Here is a 22,263-nt window from a genome sequence, read left to right as displayed (position 1 = left end):
TTTTATGTAGTCTCGTGTACTAATTGTTTTAGAGAGAATCCTTAATTAATTAAATATCTAGACGATTTTAGAATTTTAATTTTTTAAAATTGTGATTATACCGAAAGGCTATGTATACAGACGAGTATATATACTTTTTTTATAAAGCTGTCGATTATAAGTTTACCGGGAATGTTAATTTTTTTAGAAATTTTGATTCTTTTTCTCCACACAAAAAATTTTTTCATCTAACCATACTTACAATTTTGCCAAATCGAACAATAGGAGGACGGGAAATTCGAACTTGAAGTTCAGTCGAAGTACAGTCGAATTGATAGAAAATGAAATCAATTTGCGAAATTGTTCAAATTTACAGTATTTACTTATTTTAATTGTCAGTGTATTCGTGACACATAAATTATTTTAAATAATCGATTTCGCGGACGCGAACTGAACAATATGGCGTTGGATGACTCGAGCAAGGTATCAAAGGTCAATGGATTCGGAATAAATGAATTAATCTTTATCTCAATTTAATTATTACGTACGTTTCACTTGCACGCTGACGCATGATCTCGGTCGTGATATACATTCTGTCTTCAAACGTATTTTTCGGCGAACAGGGGGACATGAAGTGCCTACTATGGAGGTTGTATTCACTCTTGAGATTTTTCTGATTGAAATATAATTTCTGTTGATTGAGATATGATCATTCAAGTGGCATGCTATTAGCACAATTATATTAATCTATATTAATCTTGAGAATTATTGCAAGCATTTTTTTGAAGGGGCATTAAATGTGAAATAAATTCTTTATAAATTCTAAAGATAGTATGTGATTCATAACATTTTTTGTCTTTTATTTAAAGAACATTAAGATGCAGAAATTTCAAAATAAATGTACCAAGATGTAGAAATTTCAAAATAAATATATCAGTGTTATGATAGTATAATAATTTTTTGACGGTAAACAGAATGTCAATCTGATAACTGTCATTCTTATTCGCGAGAATTATTTTATTCTGGATAATATTTCATTTATTTGTAAGGATGAGACAAATTAATAGTTTAATTTTGACAATAAGAATTCTCTCTTAAAAAAAAGAATCTGCATAATAGAAAATTAATAGCATTCTCAGTTAGTGATTTCTACTTGTTCATTAAAATAGTTTTGACAATATATGTACAAAGAATACATAAATTATATACTTATATAACAATATTATATAATAGTATCAAATATTCTTTAATATGAATATTATTAATAATGTTTTATGTTATTAAATATTTTTCTAATATTTAATAATATAATAATATAAAACAAAGCATAGTGTATTTAATATATACTAATGATATAAAATATATTGAATACAGGTAGTAGAATTATTTAATAAGTTCAATGAGAGCCTGGCATCATACATATTTTCAAGATGGATTGGAAGATTCATAGAAGAATATCAGACATCAAGGACAATTTTTATCATTGGCACAACTCTACTGCTTATTTTCTTGATTGTGTCAATCTTTGTGCTGCGCAAATGGAAAAACAAAGAATTTCTGCCGGAGGTAAAGGAGTTTGTTGGAGTAGGCACTGGAAAGCCAAGATTCAGGAAGAGAGACAAGGTTCTCTTTTATGGCAGAAAAATGCTGCGCAAAGTAAAATCAATCAGTGGCCAAGTACATGCTACTGGGCAAGGAAAGAAGAGACGAGCAGTCATGAGATTTGCTCGTCGATTGTTACAACTTAAAAAGGAAACCGTACCACAGCAGCTTAAGGTATGTTTCATATAATATATAACTATAATAATAATTAGTAATTTTATTTAATCAATTGTTTAATTCTAAGGTATTGGAACCACCCGCTGAGTATCTGGAAGAAGATTTAGGTCCTGGAGAGAGAGTACCGCCAGATGCTTTATATATACTGCAAAGTATTAGAGTCTTTGGCCATTTTGAAAAACCTGTGTTTCTGAAGTTGTGCAAACACACAGAAATTATGAATTTATCAGCTGGCAGTACATTGTTTAAAATTGGAGATCCTGATGAAAATTTATTTATAGTGCAACAGGGTTTAGTCAATGTATATATCACTGGATCTGATGGCTCTCAAATATCATTGAAAATAGTGAAAACAGGAGAATCTGTTACCAGTCTTCTTAGTTTTACTGATGTACTTACTGGGCATACAAGTACATACAAAACTGTATCTGCAAGAGCAGTGGAAGATTCTATTGTAGTAAAGTTACCAATGTACGCGTTTCAAGAAGTAAGTTATGTGTATATATTGTGTGTATGTATATATATAAAATTTTCTTTTGTATTATATGTTTTTTATTTATAAAATATTTTATCTTATTCTTTCTCTTTTTTATGATATTATAAATCATATATGTGATTGTTGATATTTTTGCAGGTATTTCAAGATTATCCTGAAGCCTTTGTTCGAGTTATCCAAGTCATTATGGTACGCTTACAGAGAGTTACCTTCACTGCATTGCATCAATATCTTGGTCTTTCTGCAGAATTAGTTAATCAGGGATCACACAAGAAAAAACAAAGTCCATTCTCTGGTTCGCCAGTACGATCAAGGACCAGAGAGAATTTTGCTTCACAAAACGAAGGTATACCTGGTATATTTCCAGTCAGTACATCGGAAATGCACGATACCAGTGATCTTTCTCATCGTGATGTGCTTAATATGAGTAGTAGTTCTCAGCCTATTCCCATACTTGGAAATCGTCGGTGAGAAACTTTTAAAATAATATATTTCTTTTAATTTATATCAAATAGATTATGCAAGTTTTAAAATAACATTTCAGATAGAATAATTTTTGTCGTTAATTACTTATTATTATTCTATGACAGAAGAAAAAACAGTGCTGACTGGAAGAATCAGAATCTAAATTCGCTAAATCAGAATTTAGCAGATATGGTACCAGAATGTGACTCTCACTGGTCAATTCCACCTTCATCGATGGCATCTCAATCAGTGCATGGATCACATACAGAAGCTTCTCAGTCTGGAAATACTTATCCTGGTAAAAAACGCCAAACCAATGAGACAGCACAGCAACAGCAGCAGCAACTAGATGAAGCACAGCTCGTGCAGATAGCCACCGACGCATTTGTTCGTGAACTCGGCATAGAGGATGAGACGGTACTCAAAGACAAAGTGCAGATCAGAGAAGTACCAGCTGGTACTTATTTAATGAAAGAAGAATCTCATAAGGTTTGCCATTTTGTATCTATATTTTCCATTTTTATTTACATATAGATTGTACATAGAACAAATTAACCTTTTTTACGTTATATATTATAATCTTTAATTTAATCATCTTACAGGATGTCGCACTTGTATATGTACTTTCGGGCTCTCTGATAGTAAGCCAACGCGTATCAGAAGGCCGGGATGCGGGTCAAGAAGTACACATGTTTAGCGCTCATCAGGGTGAAATTGTCGGTGGTTTAGCGGTATTGACCGGCGAACCATCCTTTTACACGATCAGAGCGAAGCATCCCAGTCGTATCGCGCTACTTAGCAAATCAACGTTCTTCGCCATCATGCGAGATCAACCTACAGTCGTGTTGCATGTTGCACACACTGTCGTTCGCAGATTAAGCCCGTTTGTAAGACAGGTACGAATATTTACAAAAATAAGCAATTATAAGAAAACAAATATTTATATAATAAACAAGCTATTATTTCTTAAATAGGTGGATTTTGCTCTCGACTGGTTGTTTCTTGAAAGTGGAAGGGCTGTTTATAGACAAGGAGATGAATCGGACTCGACTTTTATAGTATTGAGCGGACGATTGCGATCGGTAATTACTTACAAAAACGGCAAGAAAGAACCGGTAGCAGAATATGGAAAGGGCGATTTAGTAGGAATCGTAGAGATGGTTACGCAAACTCCGAGATCAACGACAGTCATGGCGGTCAGGGATTCCGAATTAGCGAAGTTGCCGGAAGGTTTATTCAATGCGATTAAATTGAGATATCCAATTGTCGTCACGAGATTGATAAATCTTCTCGGCCATCGTATACTCGGCACTTGGCAACAAGCGAAAAATGGAAATAATGACACTCAGTAAATATCATAATATGATAATACATACAATTTTATTCTAGTTATATTGTACAAATTATTTTATAATTACCATTTTACATTAATAATGTTAATAATTATTGTTTTTAATTAAGATAATTTTAATTATAGGCGAGCCGCAGCAACAGTCGATGCTAGACCCGCGCAAATAAATTTCTCAACTGTTGCCATAGTTCCCGTGTCGGATGATGTACCATTAACTGCCTTTACTTATGAATTGTATCATTCTTTATGTGCCATTGGACCTTGTCTTCGTCTAACATCGGATGTCGTAAGAAAGGTATTGCAGGTTCAATAACGGTCATTTCTAATTGTAATTTGATTATTCAAATATTATTTATTTTAACATATTTTTATTTTCATTACGTATAAGTTAATTTAATTAATTTAATTTAATTTATTAATTTATTATTTATTATTATAATAAAGTATTAAATTAAATAATAAATTGGATATTATTTAATCAGTTTTTATATCATTAATGGTACAGGAATATCAATCTATTTTGTCTTCTCTTTTTACATAGACTTTAGGAACAACCATTATGGAACCCGCAAATGAGTACCGGCTCACTTCCTGGCTCGCGCAACAGGAAGATCAGCATAGAATTTCTTTGTATCAATGCGATTCGAGTTACACGTTATGGACTCAGCGATGTGTAAGGCAAGCCGATTGCATTCTCATCGTGGGTCTAGGTGATCGACCACCATCAATTGGCCGAACGGAGCGGGAGGTAGAGCGATTGGTCATGCGAACACAGAAAGAGCTAGTGCTGCTACACAAGGAACATAATGGCCAGCGACCCACGAACACTGTTCAATGGTTAAACATGAGATCGTGGGTGTCCAGTCATCATCACATCCAGTGTCCGAAACGGATGTTTACTAGGAGATCGCAGTACAGAATTGTAAGCGATAATCATCAGGCAATGTGTCTAAATTATCTTCATTTATATTTAATTTTATTTATTAGAAATATCTCTTACAATTAATATCTTTCTTTTTTTTTATAGAACGAGTTGTATTCCAAAGTTCTCATGTCTGAACCGAACGTACACAGCGATTTCAGCAGATTAGCGCGATGGCTGACCGGCACCTCGGTAGGTCTCGTACTAGGTGGTGGCGGTGCGAGGGGTGCTGCTCACGTAGGCATGCTCAAAGCCATCATCGAAGCGGGTATACCCATAGACATGGTCGGCGGCGTTAGTATCGGCGCCTTCATGGGCGCCCTTTGGTGCATGGAAAAGAATATCACTACCACCACGCAAAAGGCCAGGGAATGGTCTAAGGTGATATAGAGCGGAATTTTTTCTACAATTTCTAAGTGTAACGTTTCTTGCGCTACACTTTTTTTTATATATATATTGAATTTTTAAAATAAAATATATAAACTTATAAAATTATTTAATTTATGTCTCCCTGAGATTTATTAAGATTTTATATAAAAAAATTTATTTCTCTTTTAATAACTATTTTAAAATCTTATCACTATTCTCAAATTGAGAAATTTTGTATATAAAACGTTATATATTTTTATCTATTGACACAGAAAATGACGCAGTGGTGGAGGCAAATTATGGATTTGACTTATCCAATGACTTCGATGTTCTCTGGTAAAGATTTCAATAAGACTATACAACAAACCTTCGGCGATACATACATAGAAGACTTGTGGCTTCCGTATTTCACTATAACCACAGACATCACGGACTCCTGCATGCGCACGCATAGACACGGTTCGTATTATTTATAATTAATTAATTAATTAATTATCTTGCATTTCTTAATTCTAAACATTGGCAAAACCTTCAGTTTTATTTCGTGTATGCTCTTTTATTAATATTTCCTCTACCTACGATTTACGCGAATATAAAAGTTATATATATAATTTTTTTTTAATGATTTCAAAGATTATATATAAATGTTAAATCCAAAAAAATCTAAAATGTATAACTGAAAACTTTGACATATTGTCAAAAATATATACTTTGAGAATATATAGAATGAATCAAAATATAAAGACATAAATGTTTTATTTTATAGATAAACAAATAAAGTGTCCAAAACTATTGCCTTCGTAATTAGTTTCGGATGCTTAAATCAAAAGTAAAAATTGTTTCTTCTTGATTTATCAAAAAATTTGCTGTGGCATGACGATCTTCTGTTTTAACTTTAGATGCATTCTTTAGACATGCATATTAGCATAGATCGTAGCAGTAGAATCTTTAACGAACGAGAATGAGCTTTCCGGACAACTATTGTTGACGTACTCTCCGTTTAATGCCGTTTTATAAAGAGAAAATTGAGCGAGGCATATTTTTGTTTTTACTCGAATATAAATTGCAAATTGATATATGTTTGTCTTCCTGTATACTTACTGTATACTACTGTTAAATTATGGTATCGAAGAAATTCGAAATTGCTCATCTAACAAATATTTTTATCCAAAAATTTGTTTTCAAAGTATATTATTTATCTTTTTAACATGAAACAATAATATTTATAACAATAATTAATTTAAATAAAGCATTTAAATGGATATCTAATCTTTAGACAAATAAATATTTACTTTAAATATAAATTTTTATATTAAAATTAATTTGAGTTAAATCTAATAATATAGTCTGAGTAAATTCTGCTTAAGAAAATTTATTTTTTCTTAGATTATATAGCCCCAATTATGATATATATACAGTAAGAAAGTTTAATTATGATTAGATTATAACTTAAGAATACAGGAAGTAATTGACTTTGAATAATATATACGAGTAAACACAGAATAAAAGAATTAAAGAGCATAATTCGTGTTTAGGATCGCTGTGGCGGTACATTCGGGCCTCGATGTCATTGTCTGGTTATATGCCACCCATGTGTGATCCTGTTGACGGCCATCTCCTGCTCGACGGCGGGTACGTCAATAACCTTCCAGGTAATTCAGATTGCATTGATGAACATCATGTGTTAATTTTGCACAGTCAATGCAATCAGGATCTAACCAGAAACATTCATAAAAATATAATGTGTCATTAAATGTTAAAATAATATGAAACTTGTGTAGAAGATATTTAATTGAAAATTGTTATATACATATTTTTATATTGATAATAAATTTATATATATTTTACATTATAATTACAACTTTATATAGTTTGGCAATTTATCTGATATTGCATTGAGTATATTTCTTTTGCAACAAATTACCAGCTTTTTCTTAAAATTCAACCATACTAGTAGCATAATTTTAATGAGACTTTCATATTTAATTTTTCATATTTAATTTGGCATACCGTTAAAAATTTATTTACGAATATCAGTAAAACAAAAAATGATATGAGAAACGCGTCAAGAGCTCACTCTCGTTGATAAAAGATTGCATTTACGATTTAATTCTAAATAGTTAAGTCGGCTCAGGTTTACTATGGAGATATATTCGCGGCAGTATGACTATCGCGGGGGTTTTTCCTCCGATTTGTGATCCCCTTGATGGGCACCTTTTGGTCGACGGGTGCTATGTTAATAACGTGCCAGGTATTCATTTTATCTATTCATGTTAATCCTGATTGTGTGGTTTCTCAACATATTCTCTCATCAATAATATAAAAAATGTCTAGAAAACTATAACATAATATAAAAAAAGTGAATAGTGAATAGTGAAAAGTTTCTATGAAAAAATATAATACATGTATAAAATTAGAAGTGCAATTTTGAGATGAACGAAATAATGTATCATTATGCTACACAACAAACAAACTTCAATACATCTATACATTAAAACATCTTTAAATTAGAACAATTTATAATATCGAAGCTTGAACTTTAATAGAACAAGTTGATGTTAACGTTCTCGATTCATGCATTCTCTATATTTCCGTTCAAGCTGACGAAATGTTGCGGCAAGGAGCACATCACATTCTGGCCATCGATGTCGGCTCACAGGATGACACTGATCTGACGAATTACGGGGACTCGTTGTCCGGCTGGTGGTTATTGTGGAAACGATGGAATCCGTTCGCCACACCGGTGAAGGTACCAAATCTACCGGATATTCAATCCAGACTGGCGTATGTGAGTTGCGTACGTCAGCTGGAAGAGGTGAAGAGCTCAGATTACTGCGAATACATCAGGCCACCGATCGACAAATACAAGACTCTTCAATTCGCTAATTTCGATGAGATCAAGGACGTCGGATACCAACACGGTATGAAATCTTGTGTATTTATATTGATCTTAAATCCAGTTTCAATTTGTAAAGAATACGATGCTAAATAAAAATTATAGATCATATTGTAATTAAATATTTTCCCAATAATAAAATATCCATGTGCTTATAAGATTATCTATAAAAATTAAATGAATCGTGTTCTCAGGAAAAACATATTTCGAAGGCCAGTCGAAAGCTGGAGTTCTGCCTCGATTCAATGCAGATCGAGAAAATGCGAGAGCTATGCGAGCAAAGTGTCAGGCAGCTAATCAACAATCACCCTCTTCGTATACTTTCACCGATCTTGCGCAGATGGTGTGTAAAGTTTCGCGCGTTAGTCGATATATGGATTTTGACTTAGATTCTGATTCGGATGAACTGGAGGAATATGAAGCAGATCTAGAAGAGGACGCACAGGAAGTAGGATATGCGTCTGAACCTACTGCCGGTATTTTAGATCAAGTAAGTGTCTTTTATTATTTTCATTATGGTCTCTATATATTAATTTTTAACAAATCTATTATAATCGGAAAAATTGGATCATAAAAAGAGATTTAACTTATTACATAACTTATATTTCTTATTTTATTTTTAAAAAAACTGTCCTTAAGCTCATATTATGTCTATATGAATTATGTGAAAAATTCGTAAAATTCTTTTTCCGATTAAATGTAATATATATATATATATATATATATATATATATATATATATATATGTTATAATTATTTATCTACGATTAATTTGGTATATATATATACATAAGATGGGATAAGAATTAAATAATATGAATACAATCGAGGAGGAAATGATTTCTTACAATGTAAGTGGAATTTAAATGCTGAGGAAATTGCTTCATCAATGACGACTTCGACATAATGATTATAATCTTTTATATTTTATCATATTCTAATCTTTTATAATCTTATTATATTCTATCAATTATCATAAAAGATTTTTTCTGATACGATTTTTTAAAATTATCTTCACATAAAGAATTACAGCCTACCTAGTTATACCACTCATTTTTCCCATCTCTTATATATAAATATAATATGAAATCAATTTTTATTTAAAAAATATTTACCTTTCATTTTATGTGCATAATACAAATATAGTAAATATTTATCAAATATTTCTTCACAATAATTCATAATTAGAAATATAATTTTCTAAAAATTTATTTTAGAGCCCTGAGGATAATCTTTTAAGGCGAAGAACTGGCGTTTCGCTTAGCTTGTCTGATACCGAAGCGGAGTCGGAACTAGAATATCATGCGACGATTTTCTGAATATTTGTTTATTCACGATATCATATCTCACTCAACATAATCAGTTCAATATAAATTTAGCTCAGATAAATTTAGCACAAATCTTTTAATCGCATAAAAATCAAATTCACTTTTCAGTAAGCGAGCGGTGTCAGCGATAATCTACATCAAAGTACAAAAATAATTGTTATAAAAGATATAATCATTGGAACATCATTATAAAACTACATCACAGTACGATATGTATACCCGTATACGCGTATCGTAATAAATGATTGATATAATTATTGTTATTATCGCTATATATTAAATATTATATATTAAATACATAATTTTACGATTTCTAAAAAAGGCAATCTCTTATTATTTCAATGACCTTTTATCATATTGTGTGTTGCATATATAATAACCTATCATATCTAATCTAAATATTCCTTACGATTATTATGTCTAATATTTTTCTTAGGATTATTTCGCGGCTACATAAATTCACTATATACACAAACTATTTATTTTTTTTTATACAAATTTATACAAAAGTTTATTTTCTATAATAAAATATTTTTATAATCCTTTAGAATTTGTAAAATTCTCTACAAATTTATGCCAAATAAGAAAAAAAGACTAAATTTATCACAATTTTTTTATTTAATATATATTTTTTGTTTGATTAAAAATATGAAAAGAAAAATATATATGAAACAAAGGAGATTAAAGATTAAATAAATATAAACAAATTAAATTTTAATTGCACTTGTTACATTAAAAATCACTTGTCATTGTCAAGTTAGGATCCAGAATTGTTAATACTGCGCCAATCATATGTAAAGAACCCGTTACGAGTATTTCTATTTTATTGTTCCTGGTCATTTTCAACGATGCATACTTTTTAATGTCCAAAAGTACTTCAGTGACATCATTCTTCAGCATCGAATTTTCGCCCCATAATTCACAGTGTTCCTCACATTTGTTTCTTTGCTCATCCATCACATCTTGCGCATAATTTGAATTCATATCCTCTGTACTAGGTACTCCAACACAATTTGGAGAGAAATAAGCTTTGTCGAAATCCAGAGATTTCAGCAACTTTAATAATTGTACAGAATTCCGATTACCGCTAGTGTTGAATATTAGGAATTTAATAGAGGTTTCTTGACTGCTTCTCTTGAACCATGATATGCAATTAACAATACTTTCGACGGTATGTGCGCCGTCTAAGAAAAAATCTGCTATACTAGTCCTTAGAATTTGCGTGCGACCTGGCCATTTGCAACTTGCCAATGCCGCTGCGATCTTGTTTAAATAAACGGTTTGAGATAAATCAACCTTATCATTTTTATGATCATCGCGAAAGCCATTGACGTATTTCGTATCGTTTACGATCAACGGTGATTTATCGCATCGCAATTTCATCCATTCGAGTGCCATGCTGATCGACAGTGAAGCATTCTGTTGCTGTACGTTGTTGAGTTTCACCAACGAGAAGACATCATTCCACTCGTGTTGAGTTGCAAGAATCACTTGCAAGCTGCGGCATCGTCTTTCCGCGGCTCGTTTCCGTAGAACGCGCATCGCCAATTCCGGTTGCGGCACCGTGAAGGCCGCAGCATGCGGTTTAAAGATCCCCGATTTCTGATAAGCGATCTGTTCCAGGGTATTGCCCAGCAGCAAAGTGTGCTCGAGACCTAGGCTAGTTATACCTACGCAGACCGGATTTCGCACGACATTGGTACTATCCAATTCACCACCGATTCCAACTTCAAGGATCGCTACATCAACATTCGCTTCCAGAAACACGTGAAACGAGAGGATTGTCAAGAATCTGAAATACGTCGGCATATCGGATTCGTATTCTCGTTTTTGCTCCAAGCATCGATAAAGGTTCCAAAAAAATTGGGCAAAGTGTGATTGACTGATCGGCTCGCCATTTAATCGGATACGCTCCCTTACAGAAACTAGATGTGGTGAACTGAAGAAACCCGTGCTGAAGCCGTACTGCCGTATAATTGCTTCTGTAAACGCGCACGTCGTGCCCTTACCCTTTGTACCAGCCACATGTATCACAGATAAGCTGTCCAGTTGCTCCAAAGTAATACCAGATCTATGATGTAATACAGAGTTGAAGATACTGTTTAAAGTTACATATCTCATAAATTAAATTTAAAGTATGTATGTACTTAATAATAAATTTTAAGCAGTGTTTCTTTCAATCTTTCAGAGTTATTTACATTGTATTTTATCGTAGAATGAAAGATACTGTGTTTGAAGTTACACACCATAAATCAAATTTAAAGTACATGCATACTTAATGTAATGTTTCTTAGATAAGAAAAATAAATTTCTTAATTATAATATTAACATTGTATCATTAATTGTTTTGTTACCGGAGTAAATATTTCTCTGTTTCTTTCAATTTCTCAGGGTTATTCACATTGTGCTTTATAACATTTTGTAAGTCCGCAGCATTGCTTTGTAAAGTATATAACACTTTTATCGCTTCCTGTAAATACAATATACAATATTTATATATATCTAAATTTAATTTTTTATATCAATTATATAATTTAATTGTGCTATCCTTAAATATTACATGTATCATTTTGTATATAATAATATTTCTATAATTATATAAACAATATAAACACACTCTTAAAAGGAAATTATAGTGTTAAAATTTATATAAATAGAAAAGCAATGAATTTATATGTATTTATACTTAGATATCAAATAATATCTTAATAATTCTGCTAAAAATTGAGAGTAAATTTAGCTGTTCTTTTTTTCATAAATAACAAAAATATTCAAAAATTTTTTTAATTGTAAATACAACAGGTATGAACAATTTTTTAATTTTTAAAATAAATAATTATTGCACTTACTTCGTAAGATCTACCAGTATGAATAGGACGAACCAAAAGTCCATTGTGCGTCATTTTCCTCAACAGAATAAACATTGGAATGCGATAATTCCAGTATCATGAAAGAAGCGATAAGAAAGGAATTTTTTTACTTGTTTATCGTTCTCCGTATCAAAGAGCAAGTCACACAATCGCCAACAATTGCGTAACCGTGTATTACAAAATTTCGGAGACGATCTTCGAATATTTTACGTTCGAACAATATATACTTCAAGTGTCACCTGTCAAAGTAATACTTAATTAAGTCGACAACATTTGATTAACTTAAATAGAATTTTGCGATGAAATTTCTCAAATAATTCCACATAAAAACACACGAAGGGAATTAATTTGTTTATATTACACAGAAAAACTTGTAGATTTATCACTTCGTGCTATTAACCTTCTTTGCGCTTGTTTTTCATTCAATAACATTCCATTCATTCATTCAACATTTTCGAGTCTGTAAAAGTTGAAATATGAAAAATTTATAAAAGGTTATAACATGGAACAAGTTATACGAGTTATAGTTGTCGATATACAAATTAAATATGTTTCTAGCAATGAGATTAATTGTTAATTTAATTTTAATACGCGCGTACGATAAGAATTATTTTTTCCCGCCATAAATACATATGTTTATTTTGATTCCGGTCTCGTGAGAGCTATTATAAGATCCCAATAAGATACCAATTATGACAACTTTCGTCAAACGTATTGGCTGCTATTGCAAGAAACTTTCAAAACCCTAGAAATTCTCTATCTGACAGCCAATCGGTATGTCAACATCGGTTTGGAGTTCGTACATATGTGCTCTTTGAATGAATGAGGATATACAAAGTAGAGATCCAGCCTAAAATTGGTCGTGTGCACCGATTTTCACAAGTTTCAGAGTAATTATTTTTAAATATGTAAATCATTAATTCTTACATTTTCTTCTACATACTTTTTTATAAATTTTAATATTAATTTATAGTTAGAAAAGTTAAAAATACAAATATTCATACATACATATCTATTTAGTATAATTTTTTATTACATCTACTTTCTTTTTACTTTAATTTTTTCTTTTTAACGATTAAATTTTCTACATTTCTTCCTTTTATTTTCTTTTTTTCGAATTTTTAAATATATATCATTTTTATTTTGCTTTATTTTAGCTAAAAAGAACAAATCTTTTATAAATACACAAGCAACATTAAGTACTTATTTTTCCAAGAATTGTGATATTAAGGTGTGTTGCTTCCCTCCATTTATTTTTTGAATATAAGTTATGAATTAATATTAATGACAAATCTTCTAAATTTATTAATTAAATCTATAATTCTCTAATTTTGCTACTATTATTTTTTTCAAGATTTTTATCTCAAAGATACTTAAAATGTCTCATGTGATCGCAAGTGATCGTATACGACAGGAGAACGAAATGACTGTCCTATCCAGTATTTACAATAAAAAAGAATTCTCTTGTATAAGAAGTGAGAAGATAAAATGCACTGTTAATATATTTCCTAAATTTCATAAAAAGCTAGAAGTGAACTTTACTAACTACTGTTCTTCTAATATAATCTTCAAGGAGATTGTTCCACGTGATACAATTTTTATTGAGTACCTGCCACCAATCGGATTGCACACTCAACTTCCAGATACGTATCCATCTCAAAAGCCACCAAAGTTTTGTGTATCTGTTACCTGGCTGACTCCTTGGGAGATATCTTTCATCTGTCAGAAATTGGATGAAATATGGGAAGAGAATCAAGGCAATGAGATCTTGTTCCTATGGCTAGATTTTCTACAAAATGATCTTTTTAATTTTCTCAACATACAAGATTCTTTAGATGTTTCCTTCATGCACATAATTCGCACAACACCAGGTGATCGTATTACATTCCGTTTAGCACACTTATCTGATCCCAGAGCTGTAAATGGTGCTTTGTCTTTAGACCTTAAAAAATTGTTAATATCTTATGACAGACAGCAGCATAGGAAACAATTTGATAACAACTTCTACACTTGTCAGATATGCTTCCAGGAATACAAGGGAGTACATTGTATAGAACTGAGAAACTGTGGACACGTTTACTGCAAAAGTTGTATGAAGGAACACATACGTATTAAGATTAACGAGCGCATTAAGATTATACCGTGTCCAACGTTGAACTGCAGTTTCGAAATAAACGATAACGATATTAAAACTCTCTGTCCGAACTTGTTTTCGCGGTATGAAGAACTCGTGTTGCGAATAACATTAGACACTATGAATGATATAATATATTGCCCGAGAATTTCATGTCAAAATCCAATAATTAAGGATCCAAATGATGCTGCACCAATTTGTCCTATTTGTAATTATTGCTTTTGCGTATATTGTTATAAGGTAACGGAAGATGTACTTCATTATATATTAAATAAAGATTAGCTAAATAATATAATAATTATTACATAAATAGTCGTTCCATGGAGCTGCACCATGCAACATAGCATCAGATGATGTTAAGAAGCTCATTAACAATTATAAGGATAGTGATGATAAAAAAATAAAGTTTTTGGAAAAGAAGTATGGCAGGCGACAAATACGATTAGTTGAAGAAACTCTTACAAGTGAATATCTGCAGGTATGTATAATAAAATATAAAGATTTAATATAGAAATTAATAATAATAAAAAATTATTAATTATTAAAATTAATTAATATGATTAATAAAATAATTAATATGATTAATAAAATAATTAATATAATTAATAAAATAATTAATTTATTAATAATTAGAATAATAGGAAGATTTTAAGAGCATTAGTTTTAAGGACAATTATAATTTCTAGGATAATGCGAAAAATTGTCCCAAGTGCCATTCTTTTATTAGCAAAATTGATGGGTGCAACAAGATGATTTGTAAACATTGTCAATCTTGTTTTTGTTGGCTGTGTGGTCAGCAGATTACTTTAATAGACAGATATGCACATTTCACTACTACTAACAGTCCCTGTTTCGGACGTTTGTTCGAGAAGGTAGAGAATAATAATTATGATGATTTCGACATAATGGAGAACATAATTTGGTTTGAATAAATTTCAATGAGATATATATCAAATAAAAAAACAAATGAGAATCCTAATGTAATTAGAAACTTTCATAATTATTTGGTTGCTTTGTTACTTACAATAATGCATTATGAGAAAAAAATAATACGACATTATTCATATTGTTAATCGTACATTAATTATCATAATTTGTGTTATTTTTCACAGATTTTTTTCTATTCATTAAATATTTATTAATTTTTCTCAAAAAAAGAACTGTTAATTATAAAGAAAGTAATTAAATACTGAAACAAATATTTTATACATTATGATTTGTATTTATATGTGAATATAAATAAATGTGTACATTTATCCTATATCTAAAAATATATATATTTTCGTATTTACCATATAAAAATCTAATAAGGATATCATAGTCGTACAATATTGTATGAATTGTGAATAAATAGCACATTGATAAATTTTTTGTGTATTGCATATTTTTTACTTTGTAATTTATAAGAAATCATCAATATAAAAATATGCTGTGTATATATATATATATATATAAAAATTTGTAATATATAATGAATAACAATAACTATTTTAAATAATATCAGACTTTCCGTTACGAAGTTTAATATCAAAACTCACGTGTCTCTCGATACATGGACTTCGATATTTGCTTCAGTAACTAATTGTTCTGCAACAATAGAGACTGCAGATTCGCGTCTCTGTTGATTTATAAAAATTTCTGAAAGCGATAGAATACCTCAAAATACTCGTTTATAGATTTAATATAAATGTATTTAATATAATTGCATTTTACCTTTACAATCCCTATCACATTTCACAAGTGCTTGTTTGCGATAAAACCGTTGCATATTTAATTGTATAAGTGTAGGACCAAATATCCAGTATCCTAAGGCTCCCCCAATTATAAGAGCAATTGTGAAATAAGCATTGTATGTCATAACTACCATCATCAATATATATCCGAGTGTAGTGTGAAGAAACCAGTGCAGTATTTGCACTGTCCATTTAGAGCAGGTTGCACTAAAAATATATATTTAATGTTAATTCAAAATAAAAAAAGGACTATTATGTAGCTATTTATGGGGAAAAAAGATATTTAAAAATAGAGAATAAAATTATGAAGGTAAAGTTAATATATGTATCTATATATGTTAATAATATGAATAATTTTGTAAGTGTTAACAACAGTACTGCTGTTATATTTTACTCATGTAAAATATACAAGTTTATAAAGTAATTAATTCTTATATATATATTTTATATATATATATATATATATATATATACAAGTAATTATGTATATATATACTGTAAATAGTTATTCTATTTGCTCCAGAGAGAAAAATAAGAAATAATATGTACCATCTTGTATAAGATCTAAAATTCTTTGGTGTTACTTTGGATAAAAGAGAGGAACTTTCAGAGGAAGTTGAGGCTGTTCTAGATACAGATTTTATTCTGATCTGTTGCAAATGGATCTGAAAGATCTTCATAGCCTCGTAGAATACTGCAAGTGCAGCCAGACCCAAGCAAGTTGCCACTAAACCCCATATCGTAGTGATGTTGTATCCTGGGAACAGGAAGTTATCCAGATTCACACCAAACCAATACCACTTATGCATCTGCAATGATGTATATAAGAAAACAAATGTTTTTATAAAGGATACATTATAACTACAAATAGTATATAAGGAAACAGCTGACCTTAATTGCTTTAGATCTCCTTCGCACGTCCACGATTCATGACAGTCACTTATGACTGATAAGCCGCGCGTATATAAATGGCTAGATATCGACCATCTATCCTTATCCCAAGCTTCATTAGCTTAATTAAAAATTACGATAACGTCTAAAAATACGCAAATTGCATGTACAGTTCTTTCTCGTCACCCTTATTAGGTTACATAATATTAAATGTGATTTTTCTTTTAGGTTCAAGCATTAGGACATCGATATACTTTCGCTTTCAAAAAATTAATTGTTTATTCTCATATATATGTCTCTCATGTTGAGTACATACAAGATAAGTACGATTGATTGGTGCTTTTAATAATCATAAAAGGTCTGTTCTTTTTAGCTGAATTAGCTGCACTAGTTATATTATATATACATTAAATTGCGACCGAATTTGATTGGCGTAGATTCTGTACATTCAATAAATCGCAAAATTCAAAAAGTGACAAGACGCGAATGTCCTAAAGAGTTTAAAAAATTATATACAATCAGTTTTCTTTGCAAAACTTATTCTTACAATAATAATCAATGTCTCCTCAATAAAACCGATCCTTTTTTATGATACAAATCAGCTGATCATTGGACATAATTGACAGTAAATAGATAACATAACCTATCAACGAGATGGTAGGTGAATGGTGAATGAACAGATGATTGCGGCTGCGGTGAGAAAAACCTTCTGGATGCTTTGAAGCGTTTGCTCGACCAATCAGAACAAGAGGAGTAAAGATTTTTTAAAATCTGATTGGTCAATCAAATGCTTCAAAGCATTCAGAGCGTTTTCCCGACCGTAGCCTGCGCGTGCTCGAATCTTGAATGCTCGAAAGTGTCAAACAATTCGTAACAGCTGATGGCCGGAATGTTATGATCTTAATTAAAGCAGGATCAACATTGACCAGAAAAAATCAAAAAAGAGGAAGAAGATCTCTTATTATACACGAAAAACTTTGCCATATGAAGTAGTTACATATTTTGATGCAGGAAGTTTTTTTATTTCATAGAGTTCTCTCAAATCTTCTGACGTGATAAAAATGGGTTCAATGAATTTTGCTCTCTTTCTTTATATTTTATTCATCGCAAGAACAAACGCAGATGTAATAGGTATATACTTGTAAGATATATTTTTTACCATTTTTTTTTTAAATCGCAACGTTAACTTTAAATATGTATTTTATATAATTCAGAATGTTCATAAAATCCCAAGTTAATTGAATCAAGTGTTACAAATTGTTTGAGGAGACTTGAAAATAAGTTTCCTATGTATCAAAGAGATGTATATTTTAATACTATTATTGTGTCTTATTCTCTGAATATTTAATTATTTTTTTTATTAAAATTAACTATATATGAAAAGAAGTCTTAGGCCAAGTTGCACCAACATTATAATATTTTAATTTTAAGCGAAACTTAAATATATGTCTGTCTTTATTTATTTAGAAAGAAAGATAAACTTAAATATATGTCTGTCTTTATTTATTTAGAAAGAAAGATAAAGATAGACATATATTTAAGTCTCGCTTAAAGCTAAAATAATGTTGGAGCAACTGGGCCTTATAGTTAAATTATTTTTAGAACCCTATGATGTAGTGATAGTAATATTGAGTCAAAAGGAACATTATCATACAGATCTTGCTGTTTATTTACGAGACCGCATCTATGATCAAGCTGATGCTCTTAGAAAAGTATGTTACGTAATATCAAAATCATTTTTTTATATTTCATTATGATATCAATATATTATATCTAACTTATATACATTGTCATATATTTTCTATATTTTAGGAATCACCAAGAATTGTATTATCTCATCAGCTTAACATCAAAGGTTCTTGGACAATAACTCCATTATTGCCTTATTTGTCAAATAATTTTCCAACTGCAAAATGGTTTTTCTTTTGTATGGAAAATATAGTGATTCGATTAAAAAAGTTGTTAGATGTGTTTGAAAAATTCAATGCATCTGAGGTAAGTTTTATTTTTATTGTACTTTTATTGTATTTTCAAAAAGATATAAAATATATACAATAGATAATTTATTTACACAGAATATATGGATTGGAAATGCACTTTTTGATCAGCATCCTACTATTATTCATCACTTTGCAAGGAGTAAGATATATAGATATCCACATATTGTAACTGGATTTGGTATGACTTCTAAGTTGTTAAAGAGGTATATTTTCTCCATTTTTATGTTAACTAATTATGATTTAGATAGCAATTTATGATAATAATATATGAAAATAATATAAAAGTGACTTAATAAATTTAAAATAATAGAAGAAAGGCTATTTTTTAAATATATTTAGATATTTCTATATATTTTATAAAATTGGTTCTAGTATATAATTTTGCACACAAACGTATGCATTAATTCCAATTTGTTTTATAATACATATATTTACTTGTACATATATATACTTGTTTTATAATACATATATTTTATGTTAATTAGAAGGAAGAATTCTTAATATTTTAGTTTATCTCAACAAATCTCTGATAGTAAAGGACCAAAGATGGATTTTTCTATTGACGCACCATATGAATTCGCAAGATTCGTTTTAAAGAGTACAAATGTGGAATTGACACATGTGTCTGAAATATGCATTGCATCTGTCTCTCATTGTGCAACTTATCCCCGATTCTTTGATTCTTGTGTACGTTGAACAATATGTGATTTCCTAATTAACAATAATAAAAATCAATAATAATTTTAATAAATTAGCAAAGGGTAATGAATGCCATCATTGAAATATATATGTAAATTATAAATATTTCCCAATATTTGCAGAATTCTTTTATATCTTCAAGAAATGTATATTTTGCTGTTAAGACATGCGCCAAACATCATGTAGATAGAATTCCAGTGATTAAAAATTCATGGGCCAAGTACAAAATACATATTGGATATTTCAGTGATGCAGCCGGTATGCTTGAAATTGCGTATATTCCAATATTTATATATTTATATATATATATATATATATATATATATATATATATCTCACAAGTTGCTCAATTGTTCTAGCGTAGATAAAAATTTACGGGAGGCATATATTGTACCAAATACTACTGAAGGACATTGCGCCAAAACTTATGATATTTTGCAGAGAGCGAACATTATAATGAAAAAATTTAAACATGATTGGCTTGTTATCAGTGATGATGATACTCTATTCAAGTGAGTATACAGGCAGAAAAAGAGCTTATTTTCAGAGTTGGAAACTATAGGTCATAAAACTATGAAAAATTTTTAATCCTTAATTTAAAAACACATAATATATATAAGGCTAGAATTAGAAATATATTCTTCAATCAATTTATTATATAAACATTCTCGCAAATAATTATAATAATGATGTATTTTGATATATTACAGCATAGCACGTTTATTACATTTACTCACATGCTACAATCCCAAACGCTTAATTGCTATCGGCGAACGTTATGGCTTTCGTATGTGGGATCGTCATTACGGATATGAGTACTTAACTGGCGGTGCGGGAATTGTGTTATCAGCTCCTTTGGTTCGCGAAATGTTAAGATCGGACGTATGTAATTGCCCATCTGCCACTACTCCTGATGATATGTATCTTTTTGGCCTCTGTTTATCTCGACTTGGAGTGCAGCCTGTACATTCTTTAATGTTTCACCAGGTATACTTTGCAATATAATTTCTAATTGATATCTTTTCTAATTTATATTGTCCGTTATAAATGATCCGTTATAAATGATATAAATATAGCAACGTTTACAATTAAACTTGCAGATAATATATATTAAATACTAAGCTCAAAATATACAATTTAGGAAGATATTTTATATATATAATACAAAATGATATATTTTTCTTTAGGCACGACCCGTGGATTATCCTGTCGCTTATCTGGTATCTCAGAAGCCTATATCGTTCCACAAATTCTGGATGGTTGATCCTCTTAAAGATATATATGATAAATGGCTTGCACCAAAACATAAAATCGTATCAAATCGTATAAAACCAACATATCTAGCAAAACATACGGAATTATAACGTAAAACATTTGTATAAAAGTAAAGTAAGTATTCAATAAATATTTTGTTTTTATTTTTATACTTTTAATGCGTTCATATATGTAAAAAAAAATCATTTCTTGCATTTGCTTTCATTGAAAAAGTTTGAGAAAAGAAAGATAAAAAAAAAGATAAATTTTAATTAAACATTTTTTATAATTGTATATAATGTATATATAATAAAATATATTACTAAATAATTTTACATATCAGAATAAAAATATGAGTAAAAAGATAAAAGAATTTTATAATATGTATGTGTAAAAATACATATTTCTTTTATTCATATATTAGAAGTCTAATAAAAATTAATATTGAAGCAATTAAAATATACAATACATTGAAATATATAATACATTAAAATATATAATAAATATAATAAATTATTCCTACATTCTCTCTTTCATGTACAGAATGTCTCAAATTCACAAATCAAAATATTGGAACAGAAAAATTTAGCAATTCTTTTATCACAAGCAATAGTTTTTGAGATATAAGTATTTAAAGCTCTAGTACATCACAGGATATTTTTACGCAATCATCTATTTCTGATATGTAACGTATAACATTAAATCAGCATACATAAATAGGTGAAATATAGCTAGTAATTTAGGAAGATAACATACATACATACATATACATACACACACACACACACACACACACACACACACACACACACACATATATATATTTAATACAAAACTGTAGATCTCCAATATATATGTAATTCTGCAAATAGAGTAATGTATATCATATATTTCGAATTTTTATTCATTTTAAAGTATCTTTGGATGGTAATTAGATAATTATTAATTATACAATTAGTTATAATTACATTTTTATTATTGATAAGAAGTACTTTTAGTTAAGTATTGCAATATCTTCGAATTTTATTTATTTTTCAAGTTTATTGGTCCTAAAAATGATATTTTTTATTTCAAAAAATTTATGATAAAGGTATTTT

The 22,263-nt window shown here is 29.8% G+C and overlaps 5 protein-coding genes across 10 annotated transcripts; 3 read left to right on the top strand and 2 right to left on the bottom strand.

The window, feature by feature from the left end:
- The first annotated feature begins 413 nt into the window (after positions 1–413).
- LOC105259065 (neuropathy target esterase sws) lies at positions 414–9,876 on the top strand. 2 transcript variants are annotated; one of them, XM_011270785.3, is made up of 15 exons: positions 414–628; positions 1,354–1,755; positions 1,826–2,245; positions 2,393–2,721; positions 2,845–3,208; positions 3,322–3,615; positions 3,694–4,067; positions 4,197–4,365; positions 4,612–4,992; positions 5,098–5,373; positions 5,634–5,820; positions 7,496–7,612; positions 7,962–8,282; positions 8,452–8,747; positions 9,475–9,663. In XM_011270785.3, exons 1-15 carry the CDS (start codon positions 623–625, stop codon positions 9,574–9,576), a joined length of 4,038 nt encoding a protein of 1,345 aa, XP_011269087.1. In that variant the 5' UTR covers positions 414–622; the 3' UTR covers positions 9,577–9,663. The 2 variants fall into 2 exon arrangements, with proteins under 2 accessions (XP_011269087.1, XP_011269086.1); XM_011270784.3 differs by lacking the exon at positions 7,496–7,612 and adding an exon at positions 6,897–7,013 and having other exon boundaries at positions 415–628; positions 9,475–9,876.
- A 402-nt stretch (positions 9,877–10,278) lies between these two features.
- LOC105259064 (folylpolyglutamate synthase, mitochondrial) lies at positions 10,279–13,004 on the bottom strand. 3 transcript variants are annotated; one of them, XM_020029936.2, is made up of 4 exons: positions 12,817–13,004; positions 12,435–12,694; positions 11,940–12,055; positions 10,279–11,656 (listed from the first exon to the last, which is right to left on the bottom strand). In XM_020029936.2, exons 2-4 carry the CDS (start codon positions 12,507–12,509, stop codon positions 10,318–10,320), a joined length of 1,530 nt encoding a protein of 509 aa, XP_019885495.1. In that variant the 5' UTR covers positions 12,510–12,694; positions 12,817–13,004; the 3' UTR covers positions 10,279–10,317. The 3 variants fall into 3 exon arrangements, with proteins under 3 accessions (XP_019885495.1, XP_011269085.1, XP_025271139.1); XM_011270783.3 differs by having other exon boundaries at positions 12,856–13,004; XM_025415354.1 differs by having other exon boundaries at positions 12,435–13,004.
- Positions 13,005–13,172: 168 nt separating this feature from the next.
- Positions 13,173–15,680, top strand: LOC105259063 (E3 ubiquitin-protein ligase RNF14). 3 transcript variants are annotated; one of them, XM_025415355.1, is made up of 6 exons: positions 13,173–13,345; positions 13,613–13,686; positions 13,810–13,930; positions 14,099–14,829; positions 14,903–15,067; positions 15,276–15,680. In XM_025415355.1, the coding sequence occupies exons 3-6, from the start codon at positions 13,834–13,836 to the stop codon at positions 15,519–15,521; spliced, it is 1,239 nt and encodes a 412-aa protein (XP_025271140.1). In that variant the 5' UTR covers positions 13,173–13,345; positions 13,613–13,686; positions 13,810–13,833; the 3' UTR covers positions 15,522–15,680. The 3 variants fall into 3 exon arrangements, with proteins under 3 accessions (XP_025271140.1, XP_011269083.2, XP_011269084.2); XM_011270781.3 differs by having other exon boundaries at positions 13,810–14,829; XM_011270782.3 differs by lacking the exon at positions 13,613–13,686 and having other exon boundaries at positions 13,810–14,829.
- A 348-nt stretch (positions 15,681–16,028) lies between these two features.
- On the bottom strand, positions 16,029–17,844 carry LOC105259060 (probable low affinity copper uptake protein 2). The gene is made up of 5 exons (XM_011270779.3): positions 17,761–17,844; positions 17,214–17,358; positions 16,872–17,131; positions 16,303–16,529; positions 16,029–16,227 (listed from the first exon to the last, which is right to left on the bottom strand). The coding sequence occupies exons 3-5, from the start codon at positions 17,129–17,131 to the stop codon at positions 16,124–16,126; spliced, it is 591 nt and encodes a 196-aa protein (XP_011269081.2). The 5' UTR covers positions 17,214–17,358; positions 17,761–17,844; the 3' UTR covers positions 16,029–16,123.
- Positions 17,845–17,968: 124 nt separating this feature from the next.
- Positions 17,969–21,969, top strand: LOC105259062 (beta-1,3-glucosyltransferase). The gene is made up of 10 exons (XM_011270780.3): positions 17,969–18,344; positions 18,816–18,925; positions 19,026–19,208; positions 19,289–19,416; positions 19,723–19,900; positions 20,035–20,170; positions 20,277–20,424; positions 20,623–20,899; positions 21,100–21,301; positions 21,710–21,969. Exons 1-9 carry the CDS (start codon positions 18,275–18,277, stop codon positions 21,274–21,276), a joined length of 1,407 nt encoding a protein of 468 aa, XP_011269082.1. The 5' UTR covers positions 17,969–18,274; the 3' UTR covers positions 21,277–21,301; positions 21,710–21,969.
- The last annotated feature ends 294 nt before the right edge of the window (positions 21,970–22,263 follow it).

This window comes from Camponotus floridanus, unplaced genomic scaffold, assembly GCF_003227725.1.
Source record: "Camponotus floridanus strain SB8 unplaced genomic scaffold, Cflo_v7.5 scaffold12, whole genome shotgun sequence".
In the NCBI taxonomy this organism is placed as follows: Eukaryota; Metazoa; Arthropoda; class Insecta; order Hymenoptera; family Formicidae; genus Camponotus; species Camponotus floridanus.
The sequence above is the reverse complement of the archived record's forward strand: the minus strand, read 5'-3'. Positions and strand labels throughout refer to the sequence as shown.